At 61.6% G+C, this 19148-nt stretch overlaps 2 protein-coding genes across 3 annotated transcripts in view; one reads left to right on the top strand and one right to left on the bottom strand.

Moving 5' to 3' along the window:
• Window positions 1–9082, top strand: part of ADCY1 (adenylate cyclase 1) — an 88128-nt gene extending 79046 nt beyond the window's left edge. The window contains exon 20 of the mRNA XM_070059440.1: window positions 1212–9082. Within this exon, the coding sequence (XP_069915541.1) occupies window positions 1212–1514 (303 nt within the window). The 3' untranslated portion in view covers window positions 1515–9082. The remainder of the gene's footprint in view (window positions 1–1211) is intronic.
• A 2751-nt stretch (window positions 9083–11833) lies between these two features.
• On the bottom strand, window positions 11834–17619 carry CCDC201 (coiled-coil domain containing 201). Of its 2 annotated transcripts, none has more exons than XM_051828351.1 (3): window positions 17428–17619; window positions 13915–14322; window positions 11834–13092 (listed from the first exon to the last, which is right to left on the bottom strand). In XM_051828351.1, the coding sequence occupies exons 1-3, from the start codon at window positions 17443–17445 to the stop codon at window positions 13006–13008; spliced, it is 513 nt and encodes a 170-aa protein (XP_051684311.1). In that variant the 5' UTR covers window positions 17446–17619; the 3' UTR covers window positions 11834–13005. The 2 variants fall into 2 exon arrangements, 1 of the variants encoding a protein (XP_051684311.1); XR_011382996.1 differs by lacking the exon at window positions 17428–17619 and adding an exon at window positions 15532–15713 and having other exon boundaries at window positions 11835–13092.
• Between the last annotated feature and the right edge of the window lie 1529 nt (window positions 17620–19148).

The following is a 19148-nucleotide window of genomic DNA, read 5'->3' on the forward strand; positions in this document are numbered from 1 at the left end:
GCAGGGCTGGTTCCCTGCTGCTGGGCCATGGGCCATGGAGGCAGGTGTCTGGACCCCTCCTGCAGCAGCCGTCAGCTTCCGCGGCTTGGTCATCCTGCGGAGCCTGCTGGGGGCAGTGTTCGCCCATTTGTGTGGAGGGTGCCGGGGGCAGTGCAGCAGCCAGCGTGGTCTCCAGCCCGCAGGCCGCCAGCTGGGGCCTCAGCACGAGCTCTGGGTGGGGCGCCTTGGCTGCACCCTGGAGCGCGGCAGGTCGGGGGCGGTCTAAGGCCGGCAGCTCAGTGCTGCGCCTCTGTGTTCTTAAAAACATCCTGTGATTTCCTTCACCGCAGTAAAATCCACAAAAGCGGCGCCGGGCTCTGGTGGTCCAGCGCACACAGCGTGTTGCTGTGTGGACCTGAGCTCCGGTCTGCAGCCTCCCCAGCTGCTCACGGTCCAGGGAGAGCTTCCCAGGAGCACCGTCTGCCCTGCCCCCACCCCACAAGGCGTCTCTGTTTCCAGACTCAGATCTGAGCCCGTCGCTGCCCCGGCCCCGCCTCCTGCACACGTGGCCACTCGCCATGGCCTGTGTCTCCCGTGGGCCTCCCTGGCACTGAGAGGCCCTGGCACCGTCCTCCCTGCTCAGATGTGCCCGCGCCTTCCGTGCTGCCGGGACTCAGGACGGGGTTTGGGATGCACTGAGCTGCCGCGGCTGAGGGTGACAGAGCTGGGTGCCCACATGGGGCGGGGAGCAGCCAGGACACCAGGGAGGCCAAGGGGTGGCTCCGGGATGAAGCAGGGGAGGGGCAGCTCTGACCCGTTTGGCTGCAGGATGAGGTCCCTGGGAAAGTGCTGCATCGTCGTTGTCGCTGCTTGTCCAGCTGAAGCGTGTCCCTGGTGGCTCACACCGGCCCGGCCCCCATCCCCTGCCCGTGGGAGCATCCAGGTCACCGCTCCCAGCTCAGGGCCAGGCCAGTGAAGGTCGTGTTTGCCATTTGTTCAGGAGCAGGAATCAGGACCCCTGGGCTGTGCCTCCCACCCCAGCCCAGGTCCCTCTGGGTCCCATGGGTGGTCTTTGCAGGGTCTCGTCCGTCTTAAGGTAGAACGAAACAGTTGCAGCAGGAGCTAGGGCCACAGCTGACAGGGTGGGCAGGGACAGAAGTGGCATGGAATGTTCTGGAATGTTCCGGCTCCTGCTCCCACATGACCCCCTCCTGGCTTCTGTCCGTCCACAGGTGACGGAGGACGTCCACCGGCTGCTGAGAAAGTGCCCCTACCACTTCGTGTGCCGAGGCAAAGTCAGCGTGAAGGGCAAGGGGGAGATGCTGACCTACTTCCTGGAAGGCAGGACCGACGGGAGCGGCTCCCAGCCCAGGTCCCTGAGCCTGGGGCAGAAGATGTGTCCTTACGGGAGAGGTGGCCTCCAGGCCAGGCGCCCCCCACTGGGCCCTGCGGCCGGCCCCCTGGTGGGTGCCGGGCTCCCCCAACAGCCCGCTGCCCAGTTCCTGCCCCCTGCAGCCGCTGGGAAGGAGGCCTAGCAGAGCCCAGGCTGGCCACTGGGCACGCACCCGGGGCAAGAGTGCCCCAGGCCACACAGGCCATGTGGCTGCAGCCAGGACCAGCCGACATGCAGTGCAGAGAGCCTGTGGCCTGGCTGTCGGAGTGTGAACCGAGGGCCCGCGGAGCCCTGTCTGTGCCAGCCCCCCCGGGGGCTTAGCTGTTCCTCCCCAGTGGCCCTGCCGGGGTCAGGCCAGGCTGGCGCCAGCGTCAGCACTTTGAGAGATCCGTCGGACTCGGGGCGAGGGCGCGGAAGTCTGGCTGGCGGTGACCGAGGAGACCCAACACAGCTCCGTGTCCATCCGGCCCGAGCGGATCCTGACTCCAGCCATGAGCGGCGGCCTTGAGAGCCAGAAGGGAAGTGAGGACCCACTGGGCAGGGCCCCAAGGCCTGGGCCGCTCACCCCACGGGCACAGCACGGGGCTGGGTGGCCTTGCAGGGGACCGTGTGGGCAGGACTGCGACACGCCTCTCACGCGTGGGGAGCGGTGAGGTTTTGTGTCGAGACTGTGGGGTGGGGCTTCAGGAATCCTCACAGGAGGGGCTGGCCCACAGCCTCACTCCCAGCGTTGTGGGTGTGGCCACGTGGCCCGCCCATGTGTGCTGTACCTGCCGGCCCTGGCTCCGGTGACCCTGGGACATCCACCTGTGCTGTCGCCGCGTTCTGAGGAGGGGGTGGCCTCATCCTGTCTTTCCTGCCGGGTGAGAACAGGCCAGTTCCCTTGCTCAGGACGTGGTCCTCTGGCAGATCGAGCCCTCCTGGCCAGGGTCTCGGCTGTGGTCTGGGAGGGAGCTACAGTGGCTTTGACAGTGGCCCCATGCACTGGGTCCAAGATGAGGGTGTGGGGGGACTGGTGGGCAGGGGCCGGTCAGCCCCTGTGGGCGAGGCGGAGCCCTCTGGTGTGCAGGGAGGGGGCAGGGCGAGGCCCCCTGTTTGCAGGGGTGGCCACAGGGCTCGAGTGGAGAAAGGGAAGCCTGCCTCCAACCCCCGCTCGTGGCCACCAGGCTCAGGGGCCTCTCTCCACCGCCCCCTCCCTAGAGTGTAGACCCTTGTGTGGGCCCTGCTGTGTGTGGATCCCAGTCGGGTGGGATGGTTGTGTCCCCTGGGCAGCTGGATGGCCTTGGCCACAGCTGGGGGCGGCCGGGGTGGCTTTGCTGGGCCGTGTGTGGTGCTGGGACAGCTGTGTGTGCTTGGTACTGTGTGGTGGCTGTGGCCGAGGTGGCTCTGAGAATGGGGCACAGGGACCATGCAGGGTCCCCTGCCTGCCTGTCCTGAGGTGTGGACCTGGGGACAGGTGAGAGCTGAGAGGAGCTCTGTCCACTCTCCTCCCTCTCGGACAGGGCTGCGTCTCCACGACGGCCCCTGGTGACCCTCCTCTGGTCACCCAGGAGCCCCTTGGCCAGGGCCAGCTGAGCTCAGAGCCGGCCACAGACTTCAGGGGGTGAGGAGGGCAGCTTGGTCTTCCTCTGGGGGCCTGTGTGTGGCGTGGGGCTGGGGGCCGGCGGGGGTGCTCGGGAGGCAGGAGCTGGTGTCCCCCACAGCCCCACTGTGGGCAGATGCATCTGCTGACCCACGGGCTGAGAACCTGGCTGGCCCTGCTCAGGGCCCTGCCTCAGCTGGGCTCCCCACCTTGCTGTCTTTAGGACGACAGATGACTCGTCCTGGTCATCCCCTTTGTGCTGGGACTTCCCCGTCCATCCATCTGCCCCCAGCAGGAGCCACATGCAGTGAGCGGGGCCCAGTGGGTGTGGTGACCCCGGCCCTGGTCACTCACAACCTGGGTGCCCCAGGCGTGGGGCTGCCTCTCATGCAGCCTGGTCCCCGTGGGTCCCCAGTGCTGCTGGCTGCCCAGGCCATCCTGTGTCGGGGGCAGAGGACTCATGGGACTTGGCCGGCAGAAGGAAGAACAGGGATGTTAGAAGACAGGTGGGGGTTGGACCCCGGCCTGCACTGTGCGGGAACACGGTCCCCTCCCCGCAAAGGGACCAGGGCAGAAGGGCTGGGAGGGGCTCCAGACAGGACGGCGTGGGGACTCGGCTGTATTTGGGTTTACAGAAGGCTCAGGAGGTGGTGCCGCTGTGCTGCCATGCAAGGCCAGCCCCCAGCCCTAGCCAGCGGGGGAGGTGGCGCGTGGTTCCCACAGCCATGGCAGCCATGCTCGGCAGCAGCTGGAGGAGGAGCGGATGTGTCGCCAGGGCCTCTGGTGACACCTGGACTTGACTTGTAGGACCCGGAGCACAGCCAGCCACATTGTGACCAAGCCTGGGGGACACGGCTGGGCACATGTGCCACCAGGCCGAGAGCACAGGCGGGCGTGTGAGTGAACGCATGTGGTCCCCCCTGTGGCCGGGGACCGGGAGGCCTCTGGGTGCAGGGTGGCGCCGTGCAGCCCGGCTGGGCCCACACTTCTCCATCATCAGCAGCTCCAAACCCTGCCCGCCTCCTGCGTGTTCAGCGGCACGTGTAGCCATATGTTCCCAGGGGTTTGGTGAAGAACCTGTTCCTTTTTATTTATGAACTGTATGATATTGCCTTATTTATTTTTAATCTTGTACAGTATTCATGTACAGAGGGTGGAGCCCTCAGTAGGATTCTCTAAGTTCCTTCTTGTAGGATGCTCTGTACATAGTGCACGCGCTGCAGGGCCCACCTGCACACCGCACCAAACACGAGGAAGGGCCTGGCACCACGCCTCCCTGCGAGGGGCGGCCTGCCCCCCGGGCCTCTGGCCCCCAATGCTTCCACTCCTGGGGGCCTCCCAGGCCCGGCAGCCGAGCCGCCAGCCCAGGTTTCTCAGACTCCAAGGCCATCAGGGCTTCTAGACCCTCTGTCCGAGAAGCAATAACCCCAACTCCATCCCAAAGAGATGAGTCTGGCCCAGAGAAGAACCACACACCCCTGCGCTTGTCTTACCCTGGGGCCGCCACTCCCCAGGCCCCGCCCCTCCCTCGGCCCGGCCCCAGTACCAGGGCTGAGCTCTGCGCCCCGGCAGGTGAGCAGACAGCGTGGGTGTGCGAGCCTCCTGTGGGGAGCCTCGCTCGGGGAGGGAGGAGGAAGCCAAGGCAGTCCCCACGCAGGATCCGACCTGTCCCTTGCTGTCTCCGTGGCTGGCTGCGTGGTGTGTTGCTACAGTGAGTTAAAGGGGGGAGCAGTGCGAGGCCTCCCCAGGATGTCCCCCTGGCTGGAGGGGATGGCGGGAGACGTGGGGGCGTTCTGGGTGAGGTGGAGGATGCAGCCTGACCACAGTGGTGCACTTCACCCAGCCACGGGGAGACAGAGAGGTCCTGTCGCTGACCAAGAGCTCCTGGCCACAGTGGGCATGAGGCAGGGTGTGTAGAGGGTCCCAGTGGGGCACTGGGCTACAGGGCAGCGCCCTGACCCACGTGGGCCCCACACGGGTGCTTGGTCTGCAAAGCGTGCGCCCTCTGGAGCTGTCACAGCCCCGGAGGGTGAAAGTCCCGTGTCCAAACCGTACATTCTGGAAATGTGCAGGTGTGCTGGTGGTGTGCGAAGCAATGGCCGCGCAGCGCTGGGCCTGCTGAGACAGTGGAGTGTGCTGACCCTGCTGGCCGCACGGCTGCTTCTCTTGCAAAGCCTCCCGGGTCGCTCGCGTGGAGCTCTGCTTCCTGAGCGAGTGGGGGCCCGTGCGAGCGGCTCCTGCTCCACACTCCCGGCTGTCTGCACTTGCTGCTTCTCAGGCCAGGACTCGGGGACCCGCCTGGAGGTGTGGGTGGAGGGGCTGCTGGGGCCGGTGTGGGTGTGGCTCAGCCTTCTAGATGAGCCCAAGGGTGGCAGAGAGACAACGGGGGACTTGCTGGGCCTCAGAAACCCACGATGGCCATCTGCACACGCATTGTTCCGTGCGCTCTGGCACCAGGGAGGACACGCTATTTCCGGTGTTCGGTGAAGGTGCTGGTGGCGGTTGGACAGCCCATGGCTTCTGCCTCCTGCGACCCTACCCTGTTCAGGCAGCGGGAGACGAGGGCTGAGAGCAGTGTCCCAGCTGGACCCCCTGAAGCCGAGGGGCTCCCGGGGTTGGGGCCGGAGGGGTGGGCTTTGAGAACCTTCTGCCCTGCTGGTGGGCAGGGATGGTGCCCAGGGGGTGTCGGGAGGGGTGAGCCCTGTTGCATTGGGGGAGGGGGTGGCTCGGTGCATCGGCCGTGCTGGAGAACTGGGGGATGGAGGACCCTCTCCCTGCGCCTGGGAGACAGCCAGGGCATCAGAGTGGCTGCAGTGTGGTTCATGAGCTCAGCCCTCCGCTGACACAGTGGGCTCCTGGGGCTGCCACAGCGCCGGACCTGCAGGGACGCTGGGGGAGTGTCGGGTTTCTGCCTTGTCCCCAGACCCTGGGATGGGATGGGAGGGGACCTGTCACTTTCAAAGTCAGCACCGTTAGCGCCGCCCGTCCATCCCACAGCTTCCCTAAACCACGAACAGCCAGTTCATAACTTGAACACCCGTCTGAATTTCCCTGGAAGCTGAATGCATTGTGTCCAAATCAGACCTGTTCACAGCTCAGATCAGTGGGAGTGCACGCACATGTATGTTGTCTGCACAAGTGTGCCTGTGTGTTGTATTTGTGAGCACTGGGATGTGTATGCTGTGCACATGTGCATGTCTGTGAACCTGTGTGCTATGCCAACATGTGCCATATGTGTGCACATGTGTGTGTCATAGGAACATGCCTCATGCCATGTGTGTGCATGCGTGCACGTGTGAGTGCTTATGTGCATGTGGGTCATGTGTGTTTGCATGTCTGCACGTGTGTTGAGTGTGAGCACATGTGTGCATACAAAGCGTGTGTAGCATTTGTGGACATGTATGTTCATATGTACCATGTGCGAACACATGCATGTGTGCACTGTGCATTTGTGTGTGCCACACAACTAGGTAATGAAATTTCATAGGTAATGAAAATCACTTATTCCTGGGATTAAGACCAATTTGTGTAAGGAACAAAATTAAACTTTCAGCCAGCCATGATGGCCACTGGGGCGTTTGGGGAGCTGGCCCCGCGTGTCTGATGTGATTGCCCTGGAAAGTCCTCCTCACGGAAGCAGGGCAGCTCAGCGCCCCCTGGGGGTCCTCGCGGCTCCTGAGCCCCCAGGCCCCCAGCTCCACATAACCACCAGGGCTCTTTCTGAGGCCTCTGGTCAGTAGCAGCACTAATGTCTGGGGACGTGAGGCACCGGATGGGTCCCGTTTGCTTGGTGTGGTGCACATGGAAGCCTGGGGACAGGGATTCCAGCAGGAGAAGCCCCAGGCCCCTGTTCCCAGACCCCCCCCCCCCCGGCTGAGGTGCTGGCTCCCGTCCCAGATGTGCAGGGGAAGGAGGAACAGGCAGGTGGCCCTCTTGCGCTGGCTGGAAACAGCACCTTGGAAGTCAGAACTGTGGTGGCCGTGCCCTGGCCTCCCAGTGTCGTGTCCAGCCCCTGCAGTTGACGGATCATCGCACGTGTGAGTGCTTGGCCCTCGTGGAGGGTGGGAGGTTCCTTCACTCGATGAGCTCCACCCTGATCACCAAGGGAGGGAGCCGTCCCTCTCCCGTGCGCTGAACAGGTCTCCAGCGGACCTGGCTGGGCTGTGGCTGGGCGCCTGCGTGTGCCGCGTGTCTCTCCCCAGAAAGCCGTGGAGGGAGTGGGCGGTGCAGCCCTCATGTTGTCCATGGAGGATCTGGGGTGCAGAGAGCTGAGGGACAACCCTGAGAAGCAAGGCCACGCGTCACCTCCTGTTCTGTCCCCATCCAAGCCCTTGTCTCTGCATTTCATTTAGTGCCTGTGCTGACAGTGACCTCTGCAAACTGGAGAATGCTAGCTAGCTTGTCTGCTCACCAGTGTCCCTGGTGGCAGAGGGGACCCCTGGCAGGAGGGCTCTTGGTATAGCCTGGGTTGGTTCTCGTGGGCAAGGCCAGCTCTCAGGCCCCCCTCCTTGGATCGGTGTCCCTGCCTGGCCTCAGACTGCTAAGTTACAGCCATGTGCCTCGTCTGGGCTAAGCCATCCCCTCCTCGGTAGGCAGAGGTCTTCCCAGCAAGGACGAACGTGGTAGGCTTGAGACCTCCCTGCCTCGCCACCGTAGACTGTATGTCCCAAAGCTTTGCAGGTGCACAGCCTGCTGTAGTGGCCAAGGTACAGCATCCCCTTAAACAGGGAAGACAGCGGCCGTCATTCTTGGGAGGGGGCACCCCGCCATCAGGTAAGGAGCAGCCCGGGTCTCCCAGCCTCTCCACCCACAGGGAGTCCAGCTCCAGTCCCAGGCGGGGCTCCAGGGAGCCAGGGCTGCCTTTGAAGTCTGTGTTCCCCTTCCCTGTGGCAGAGCCGTCCCTGGCCAGGACGTGGGTGTTGGGGGTCCAGGGTGAGGGGACGTTGGCAGAGCAGGTTGCCCTGGGGAATGTTCCCAGGTAGGACAGGTGGTGGGAAGCCGGGCGAGCACCCGAGCTCCGCCGCCGGTGCTGGGCCGCTCACCCTCAGCGGGCGGGGTTCACAGCCCATCCAGCTGCTGTGTTGGGAATTCCTGTTTCAGCAGAGGCATCTCCTAGATGAGCTGCAAGGTCTCGGTGGCATCTCGCGGGCTTTAGCACGCCTGTGGGGCGGCAGTGAGGAAGCTGCCGCCAGGTCCCGCCTGTAGCCATCTGCCTCCCCGCAGGGCAGCGGGGAGACACTCCACAGCAGCCAGGTCACCTCCCACCAGCAACCACCACTCACCCGGGCCCCTGGGCACTGGAAACCCAAGTCTCAGGGGACCCTGCCCCCACGTGGGGGTCTTGAGGAAGCCCACCGCTGCCTCCAGCACGCGCCGGCAGTGCCAATGCAACCCGCCACCCGGAGCGCACCTGCCCGGTGCCGCCTTCATCCCTGTTCAGACTGTGTATATGCAAGCCGTCTGCATGCCGTGAGATTCCTGATTGTGTGGAATTTAGTTCGAATTCGAAATCACGCAGCATGCACCACGGGACTGGCCCAAGCCTGCCCCGAGCCACCCGTGGGCTGGGCCCAGAGCCTCCCAGCCACCACGGTTCATGCACTTAGTATGCACCGTCTCCCTTCCTCCACCGCCCTACCCGTGCACTGACTGCACACGGACTTGCACAAAGGAGAGTGGTGTCAGCATGGCCCCGCCTCTGGTGGATTCCATCCTGATCGCAGCCTGGACGGTCACGAGTGGAGAAGGCCGTGTGAGCCCCTGGGTTTGCCTGGAGAGGGGTCGTGGGCCGGGGGCCATGTCCCGCACGGCCCGAGAACGCGATGGGCGCTTTAGCACTACCGCCACTCGATCTCACTGGGTAACTTCTCATGATAGATTTGCATAATCAATACGGGTCTATTTTTATGTCAACTGAACACTGTAGAGCTCCTTCCAGTGTTTTTCAAGGTTGTTAAATTGAGACAAGTCATTGACTAATTTGTCCTATTTTTATTTAAAAAAGTGAATGGCCTGAAATGTTGTATGTGAATGTACATTTCTTAACTGCAACTTTTGTACTGAGTGTTTGCACTAGACTTTCTGAAGTCTTATTTAACAAAAATAAAGGAAAAAAATTGCTTGAGTAAGCCGGCACGACCCCTGTGCTGGAGGATGCCTGGTCCTGTGGGTGCTCGCGGGTGTCTCCTGCCGCGTGTGCCTTCGGGGGGTTTATCCATCAAAGCGCGTGTGGATGAGGCAGGTGTGCCTCCCTCGGAACAGCCGCCCTCTCGCTGACGCGCCGTGCCCACCAGTGTTTACGTTCTTTAAAGTTTCATTTGAGAGGCAGAGAGCGCCGGTGAGCACTGCCTGTCTGTGGGACCATTCCCCAGACGCTCAGGACGACCTGGGCCAGCCCAAGGCTGAAGCCGAGAGCCAGGAACCCGATCCAGGTCCCCCACGTGGGCCTCTTAACTGTGGGGCCGAATGCCTGTCCCTGCCCCGCATCTCTGTGCCATCCTCGCTCGTGGTTTAGTGTGGGCTCCGTGTTGTGTCACAGGCTCAGCGTGTGGGCTCCGTGTTGTGTCACAGGCTCAGCGTGGGCGCCCATGTTACATCATGGGTTCAGTGTAGACGCCTGTGTTATGTCACAGATCAGTGTGGGCTCCGTGTTGTGTCACAGGCTCAATGTGGGCTCCGTGTTATGTCACAGGCTCAGCGTGGGCGCCCACGTTACATCACGGGTTCAGTGTGGGCGCCCGTGTTGTGTCACAGGTTCACGGTGGGGGCTCCGTGTTGTGTCACGGGCTCAGCGTGGGGGCTCCATGTTATGTCACAGGCTCAGTGTGGGTGCCCGTGTTATGTCACAGATCCGTGTGGGCTCCATGTTATGTCACAGGCTCAGCGTGGGGGCTCCGTGTTACATCACGGGTTCAGCGTGGGCGCCCGTGTTGTGTCACAGGTTCACGGTGGGGGCTCCATGTTATTTCACTCTCCTGGCCGGGAGGACTCTGCTGGAACAGTGTTGCCGCTCGGGTCTGAGTGTGCGGGACTTGGTGATGAACTCACTTTTGTTCACCTGTAAGCTGTCTCACCTCCTAAGAGGTGCGCACAGCCTGTGGGGAGCAATCCGGACTAGACTAAGTTACTCGAATTAAGACTTATTCTATGCATCTGCTCTCCCACAATATGGCGCTGGGAGAGAAGTAAACAGCTTCCGCACAGCTGCCTCCAGTTCAGCCAATAAACTGTAGGACTTGCTCCTGATTGGAGGAGAGCAGCGTACTCGGCGTGTGGGCAGCCGAGTTGGGATTGGCGGAGGAGGACTATAAAGGAGGAGAGAGACGGCATGCACCGGGAACATCTATGGGGAACATCTAGCTGAAGGAACACCTGTGCAGCCCCCGAGTAGAGCCGGCCGGCGGTGTGCTGCTCCCCTGCGGAAGTGGGGAATGTGGCCAGGGGGAACTGCCCTTCCACGGAGGTGGAAGGGATAGTAGCCAACCCGGGAAGAACCAGCAGCAAACCCGGGGAGGGCCAAGCAGACGAAAGAACAGCGCAGGGTCCTGTGTCGTTCCTCCACGAAGAGGGGGAGCGACAACAGCCGACAAGTTATTGTCCTTTGAAAGTTGGCAGTGACCTCGCTGGGGTTAGCGGAGTGGCGAGGGCCGGGCCTGATGTTTCTATTGAGAAGTGGGCAGCGTGGTTTTCCCTGGATGCTGTCTCAGTTCTCCAGGGGCACAGAACCAATTGTGTGTGTGCATGTGTGTGCTTGCCTGGGTCTCAGGGCAGCAGTGGGCAAGAGCGAGACACACGCACACCCACACCTTATCTTAAGGAAGTGGCTCGCGGCATCCAGGGCAGAAACTCCCCTTCCTGGGGACTCGGTCTCCGCTCTCGTGGACGTCAGCTGGCTGCAGGGGCCTAGCCTGTGGCGCAGGCTCATCACAGCCCCCAGAGCACTTTGCAAACCCGAGTCCCAGCTACAAAGCATCCTCACGGGGCACTCGCCAGCCACTGGGTCCACGGCCACACCAAGTCCACGCGTGAGGTCGGCCCCGGCAGGTGGGAAGCACACTTCGCTAAGTGCCTCCTGACTTCAAGTCAGTTTCTAGTTAAAGGGTTTTTAAATCTTTATGATGCAGACACTCCCCCCCACCCCCCAGCCAGAGGAAAAAAGCCAAAGGCACACAAGCGGAATTTAACTAGAGAAGCAAACATGGCCAACCACAAGACGGACGGCTGCTCTGCAGAGCCATTCAGGAGGGGACAGCTGACTGAGCACGCGCATGTCCACGCCCGCCTTTAGGAGACGCCCCCGGGATCCGCACGAAGCTGCAGGGAGCTCACGGGCGCCTCCTGCGCTCACCGCGGCAGCCCTGGGGGCTTCCTGAACATCCCGGTAAACTCGCCTCTGGCTCGGAGACTGGCAGCCGACGGGGAACAGGGCCTCGGCCCACCACTACGCTGCACGGCCCTCTGCCATCCTGAGCCTGTTTCCCGTCGGCACCTGCACAGGGACAGGACGCGCCCCCCCGCTGCGTGGTGTCATTTGTGAGACGGCCCAGAGCGCTGGCACAGCCACGTGTGCTTCAGTCGGACAAGCAGGTGGTGATCAGCTCGCGTCGCGGTGCGGCGGGCTAAGTTCTCCTGTGCACCTGACACCTCCCTCCAAGCGCCCGAGAGCCCCAGTCCTTCCAGGACACGTTTCCCCAAATGCCTGCCTCATTTTTCTTCCTCGCTGGACTCACTCTGCATTTGAATTTCATCCTTGGGAAGCGAGCTAGGGCCGGAACTCACCTGACAGCCGGTCTGAATCACTTGGCGTTGAACGCAGACTTTTGGAAACAGTTCTCATGAGAAGTTTTATTGTTAACAAGGATTGGGAAGAATTACTCTGAAGCTGCACCTCTGTTGTGCACTTACAGTTTTTCTGCTTCTTTATACTTTAAATCTCATTTGAAAAGCAAATTTACCATTTTAATACATCAGTTTTATAACTCGACAATTCATAACTGTTACAAAAGAGAAGAAAGTGAACAGTTAGTTGGACACCTGTTTGTGCAGGGAGAACTTGGAGCTGTGAGGGTTCCCACGACACAGCGGGCACAGCCTGGGCACTGGAGGGACATCTGTGGTGTCTGGAGCCGCCAGCCGGAGGCTCAGCCCTGGGGACGCGGTCTTGCTGGCCACTGCCCCTGGCTGGCACCGTGTGGAGGGGGTGGGGGCTTCCCCAGAGAGGGCCTCCTGGGCTGGGACCTGCGCAGAGGGACTTGGCGCCTGTTTCTCAGTCCAGGCTGAGGTTTCCCGTGGGGTTGCGCTATGACTCCACTCTGCCATTGGCCTTGACCCTGTGCCCTAGAGGAGCCAGCCCACGTGCAGACACACGGAGCGGGGTGGCAGGAAGCAGCCAGCCCGGCCTGGAACCTCACTCTCTCATGCGCAGAAAGCAAATGGCAGCCCTTTCGGTGAGCAGGGGCGATGGGATCCTCACAAGAACAAGCGGGAGGCGACGCTCGTGTTGTGGACGCTGGGGCTCCAGGAGGCCGTCTCCTCTTCCTCACTTCCGTCACGGAGCCAGGCCCCAGCTCCAAGTCCACGCTGGGCACAGCAGCTGGGCCCTGTACGCCCCTCCCTCGGCACAAAGCCCAGGGCGCAGCGTCTGTCCCAGGCCCGGTCAGCTGCGGTGCCCTGGGGTTTGTGTTTCTTCTCTGCAACAGCCCCCCCCACCCCCCCAATCCCGAGGATCTGAGGGTTTGAAGGAACGGAGCCCAGAGCAGCCCACGCTCCGGCTCCCTGCCCTCTCAGAGGACCCCGGGAGCCGGACAGCTGGCCGTCCTCGTGCAGGGGTTGCGTCTGTCTTCAGGGAAGGAAACCCAGGCCGTGACGGCGGCGATGTCCCCGAGGTGAGCACCAGGCTCCATCCAGGCCAGCAGCCTCGTCCTGGAGCACAGGACGACACGCAGGGCCCTGCCTCACCTCCCACACCTCACTGGCGAGGGGGCGTGGGCCTGGGGCCAGCCCAAGGAGGGCACAGCCGAGTGGGGCCCCGCCCTGGCCTGGGGCCAGGCACTCACTCCTCCTGGACGGCCAGCTCGTGCTGCACGGCCTCCTCGATGTCCAGCAGCAGGCGGATCTCCCACTGCCTCACCCGCTCCATCTGCACAGGAGAGGCGCCCCAGCGTTACCGCGGGCAGGCTTGAACAGAGGCGCCAGGCCCGGCGTCCGCGCCCGGGCCACAGACACCAGGGGAAGATGCGCCCGCCAGGCTGGGGGCCTCCAGTGCTGCAGGCGGCCTGGCTAGCGGCGTGGGCTCCCTCCAGGCATGCAGAGGGACGAGGGCACAGAACCGCTGCAGGGCTCCCCACCTGCTCTGCTCCCAGGGGCTTCTCCTCCAATCCTAGCAGGTGCACCCCCAGCCGGTGGAGGAGGGAGGTCTCGGCAGTGCCGGGCCACTCCCTGGCTCCTGGCTACTCAGAGGCCTCACAGAGTGCGGGTGGGCTAGCCTTGTCTGCGGCCGTGCTGGGCCATGGGGCCAGGTCCCCGCCGACCCCTCAGAGCCCAGGGCGGTCCCAGGAGTAGTGACGGCAGCACCAGGTGCAGCTCAGGTGCCCTGGGAGGTGGTTGCCAAGGAGCTGGCCCCAGGCCCCTGTGTGCTGACTACGGAGGCCAGAAGCAGCCAGGCCCCACAGCCGGTGACGAGAGGGCGGGGTCTCCGAAGGCAGCACTGGTCACAGCAACGTGTCCAGGCAGAGCCACCTTGGGACAGGCAGTGCTGGCGTCCATGGCCCAAGGGCCGGGGTCAGCCCAGGAGGACTCCCCTGCAGAGTGGGGGTGCTGCCTCCTGAAGCCCAGGGCCATGGAAACAGAAGAGGCCGGAGGCAAGTGTTGAGCTCACTTGTCCGGGGCAGGGTCGCCCCCTAACCACCCCCAGGGACCCTGAGCTCCGGCGTTTGGGGCGGGGGCTGGGGGCAGAACGTACCGCAGCAGCCCGGGCCTGGGGGTCTCGTCTCTTCCTCGGGGCTGCGTCAGGAATCCCAGGCAGTCCCGTGGTCCCCAGCCCGCTCCTTGCTTGAGGGACTCCTTGCTGTTGCTGAGGCTCTGGGGCCGATGTGTGTGGTTCCTCCCCAGGGACCGAGAGAGCCGAAGACTGACCGGATGCCCTGATGGTGGACAGCTGCCTCCTGCTGGCGGTGGTCGCAGGGATGAGCCCTGCTGGGTGGGACACGAGCTCTTGGGAGGAGAGTGTGGCCTCAAGGGACGCAGTGAGGCAGGACGCCCCTCCTGGGGCCGGGGGGCTGAAGCCCAGTGCCGGCCCCGCGGGGGTGCTGTGTGTGACCGGCCGTCTCACAGCGGGGCTCGTCTCTGGGAAGGGGCTCAGTGCCGGCACCTGCAGGGGGAAGCAGGAGACCTGGGTCTCGGAGGGCACGCGACCACCATCCCAGCCAGGAGCTGACCCAGCACGACCGCCCGGGGCCCCAACATGGAGCCCCAGGGCGCGATGTCCCCAGAGCCAGGCCACCACCATCACCACCAGGGCAGCAAGCCCTGGCCAGAAACAGGCTTGTGAGGTGGGATCCAAGCTTGGCTGATTTTCATATAGACCTAATGTGCAAAGTTAACATGTAACCCTAACACGGACAGTTAGCATGTAAATCTAACATGCACAGTTAGCATGTAATCCTAGCATGAGAAGTTAATATCTAAACCTAACATGTACAGTTAACACATAAATCTAACATGCAGTTAACATGTAAACCTAGCAAAGTTAACATGTAAACCTAACACATAGTTAAGACATAAACCTAACACGTGCAGTTAACATGTGAATCTAACATGGAAAGTTAACGTGTAACCCTAACATGTGCAGTTAACATGGAAACCTAACGTGCAAATTCACGGTGCAAGGCCGCTGGACACGGCAGTTTTTCATGCGTAGGCTGGGGGACCACGGTGGGCTGGTGGCTGCACGTGGACGACGTCCAGCCAAGCCTTCGTCCAGGGTGCGGCCTCCATTCAGGTGATCCCAGCCCTGTCCACACGCTTTCAGAAGGGAGGCATGTGCTCTCAGTGTCCCTGGAACACTGCTCGTACCGAATGGCCTGTCACTACCTCTGTGTTCTGGACACACGTGGGCATTGGAGACAGGGGCTTTTATCAAAAAGGAACTGCAGGGGCCGGCGCTGTGGTGCAGTGGGTTAAGCCACTGCCTCTAGCACCAGCATCCCATATGGGCATGGGTTCGAGTCCCTGCTGCTCCACTTCTAATCCAGCTCTCTGCTGTGGCCTGGGAAAGCAGAGGAAGGTGGCCCAAGTGCTTGGGCCCCTGCACCCACATAGGAGACCCAGGTGAAGCTCCTGGCTTTGGCCTGACCCAGCCCTGGTCCTGGTAGCCTCTGGGGAGTGAACCAGAGCATAGAAGATATTCTCATTCTCTCTCTCATCCTCCCCCCCCATCCCCTTCTCCTTCTCTCCATCTAACCCTGCGTTCAAACATATAAATCTTAAAGAAACTGCAAAGTAATATAGTTTCTTATTAACAGGCTCCTTTTAACCTATTTGTAAAAGTGAGGAAAGAATCGTGATTGCGTGTGGGTACCTTGGCGTGGTCTGGGTGCCCTGGCCTCACGGGTTCAGACTTAACCCCCCTGTGAAGTCTTAAGAGGGTGGGCACTTCACGGAATCTGGTGCCGGGAGGCGTGGCCTCTGGGAGGTGTCTGTGGCGGTGGGGAGCCCCGTCACCAAATCCTGGTGGCTCTGAGAGCGAGAGGCCAGGTACACACAGCCAGAATGGCCCCAGACGGTGATGGGGAACGCGGCGTTTATAAAGTCGCCTGCCTCAGGGTCAACACGTGATTTGTGTTTTGCTGGTGAGTTAACATTGCAAGATGTGGGCAGCTGACAGGACGAGCTGAACCTTGTTCCTGCCACCGTTCACGGGGGGCGGGGAGCTTCCGTCTCCCAGCACCTGCTGTCCTGGCCATCTGGGAAGCGAGTGGCGCTCAGGACCCCGCCTCCTGCCTCGCGCCTGAACACGCCACAGGCGATCAGGACTGTGTTCTTTAACAGTTCATCGATTACCAGAAAAACGTAAAGGAATCTGAACCGGACCTGGATTGCTGTGGCACATCACCTGCCAAGGAAAATCCCAAGCGGAATAAGGACCGACACGGGAAAGCAAAGCTACAGAAGGGTGGGACGGGGAGGCGGAGGGTGGTCCTGAGCACTTGTCCTAATCAAGCCTTTCCTGGGACTCCCAGCATAGAAGCTGTAAGAGAAAAATCAGGGTAAATACAAACTCCTGCAGGATAAGAGCAAGGAAGAAACGCTCATGAAAACTCAAAGACCAATGTCGACTCCACACGAGGGCAACAAGAGGTGGATCCCTGTTATCTGGGGACCAACGCCCCAGTGGGTCACAGAGCCTGGCCCCTCAGCACGCACCTGCTCCACTCCACCCCGAGAGAAAGCATGGATCAGCAGGAAACCAGCCCACACTGTTTAGTCCAGCAGACAAAAACCCCAAGTACAAGAGCTTTAGACACAGTGGGGAGGCGACCGGGCAGCGTTCCGCGTGCTGCATTTGACCGGGAACTCTGCTTCTAGAAGTTTCTGCCTAGGAGAATGTGTGTTCATGGCATCGTTTTGTAGAAGACTGAAGACAACCCCCACCCTCACCCTCGTGGTCTGTTTCCTGGACACGGCCATTTGTCAAAGTGCGGTGTTTTTACAGAACAGGAAACTCTGGCTGCACCAGACACAAACCGAGGGAAGGCAAGCGGCAGCCCCAGTCCCGTTCACCTCCCGGCGGCAGGGAGGGGAGAGCCAGGCTGCCGTCTCTTCCTGTGCTCTAAGGCGGTCGAAGGCGGCAGGGAGTCCTCTGCGTGGACCCGAGTCGTTTGCACCGAAATCAGCTTAGCTTTTGGATCCATTTTCCAGGAACTTCCCGAGGCACCTGCACATTGTTGAATCACCCAGGTGCCGCCTCCTGCCATCAGAGCCTCCAGGCCGTCCGGGCCTCGGGGCGCCCAGCAGGTGCTAATCAACCAGACTGGCCTGCACCTGGGATGGCCTGTGTTGGGGGGGCTTCCCCTAGGTCACCACCGCTCTGGGGCCCCTCCTGCCCCTGGCCGTGGCCGAGGGAGAGCTGTGGTCAGGAGGCTCCTACTGCGAGACTCCAGACGCAGGATGGACCCAGAAATGCCCCATGTCCCAGGACAGGACCTGGGTCCCCCCACCACTAAGTTGTCACTGAGGGCCTGGCCAGGCCTGGGGTGCATTCTTGAAACCTCAGCCCAGGTTAGGGGGACATGACAGCAGGCTTGGCTGGTGGGAGTGCCCTGTGGGGACCCTAGGCAAGATCACGGAGGACCCAGGTGGCAGCACAGTCAGGTCCTGCCCAGAGTGGCCAGAGCAGGGTCACGGCCTTGTGTCAGCCGCGGACTGGCGGGACCCTGCCTCCTCGTCCTCCCGTGTCAAAGCCCCTCCACCATACCTGCGCCCCAGGCTCCATCCCGTTTCCCTGCAGGACTGGCCTCCGCGGAGAGTTGGGCACTCGTGGCGTGGTGGTGCCTGCCCTGAGACCCTCCCACTGCACGTCCAGCCCAGGCAGGAGCTCGCTCACCCGCGCTGGAGCTCATGTAATGAGCACGCGGCCGCGCAGGCGCAGGGCAGGCCGGCTTCACTCGCGCTGGGGGCCTCCACCTGGCTGGTGCCTTCTGCGTGCACCTGTGTGCGTCCCTGGCCTCCAGCAGGTCAGGCCTGGCTGAGGCCTGGCGGGACAGGTGGCGCCCTGCTGCCGGCCCCCTATGGACTCAGAGCAGAGGTGGGTAACAGGCACCCATCTAAGCCATCTGCTAACACCCATCTCCTCCCCCTCTGGGTATCTGCACACCTGTGCCTCGGGGGAGGGGCCTGAAAACCAGGCCAGAGGCTGGACCAGGAGCAGCCACTGTGTTCGCTTGCTTTCAGAAACACGCCCCAGTCTCCCATGGGTTCACAGAAACAGTGTATCTCCCATGGGTTCACAGAAACAGTGTATCACGATGGGTGGATTTAGAATATTTTTACCAAGATACACTTACCTTTTAATTCCATCTGCACAGCTCCTCTGCAGGACCCTCCTGCTCCCAGGCCCCCGGCACCTGGGGGGCAGTGCGGGGAGATGGCGCCTGGGGGTGGGGAGAACAGCCCGGGGTGGCTAGCAGAAGTGAGACAGGACCCAGGACCATCTGACCAAGGTCACTGCCCTGTATCCTTCCTGCTCGTTTATACTGTTTAATAAGTTATTTTCCTTAACCTTCCATTAAGTCCCCATGTGCCTTTGGTGGATTTTGCCACTGGCCCTCCGGTTTCTCTGTGCAGTGCGGGCAGCTGGGGGGCTGCTCCAGCTCTGACATCTGTGCACACAGGGACCTCGGCAAGGGACGCACGGCGCAGACCACGGGCAGGTGCAGAGCTGACACCTGGGGTAGGTGCCATGGCACCGTCCTGACGCCCGCTCTGAGGAACCAATTGGTGGCCAGAGAGGCTGAGGTTCCTGACCATAGAGAGCAGGGGCCTCCATGGGACCCACCTGCCTGTCCTGGTGGTACAGGGCTGCCCAGCGGCAGGTGCACGTTGACATTCATGTGCTGTGAGCTTAAGTGTGGGTGACCGAGCCAGCAATTCCACCTGCCAAGTGTCGGGGGTAGTGCCGGGGTTGGTGCTTAGCGCCATTACTGATAGCCAGAGGGGTTATCTTTACGGGTCCAATTAGTGCACACTTCCAGGAAAAGGACACAGAGGAAGTCAGTGTGGACGAATCTAAGGGAAAGATCTGTAGCTGATAAAGTGTGTGTGCAAACACACACATGCATGTATGTACACCTGTGCGTGTACGCGTGTGAATGTGTACACTGTAGGCGGGATGTTGGTGACACATGGAATGAGAAAGCCTACATGGGGGATCCACTTTAAAAAGCAGACACATATACGTGTGCACACACATGTACATGCATGCACACACATGCCTGGAGAGAGACACAGAAATGGTGACATTGGTGATACCTGGCAGGCACAATGATGGGTAAATTCTAAGTTCTCTTCCTGATTTTTCTAGGAAAACATGTGATGAGTAAGTAAAAATTCTAAAAACTGAAACTCACTTGGCATAGTCCATTCAAGGGGGAGCTGGGGAGGCAGTGGGGGGGTTGACCAAGTCCTGGGTGAGCCAGG

The sequence above is a fragment of the Oryctolagus cuniculus genome, chromosome 16 (genome assembly GCF_964237555.1).
Source record: "Oryctolagus cuniculus chromosome 16, mOryCun1.1, whole genome shotgun sequence".
In the NCBI taxonomy this organism is placed as follows: domain Eukaryota; kingdom Metazoa; phylum Chordata; class Mammalia; order Lagomorpha; family Leporidae; genus Oryctolagus; species Oryctolagus cuniculus.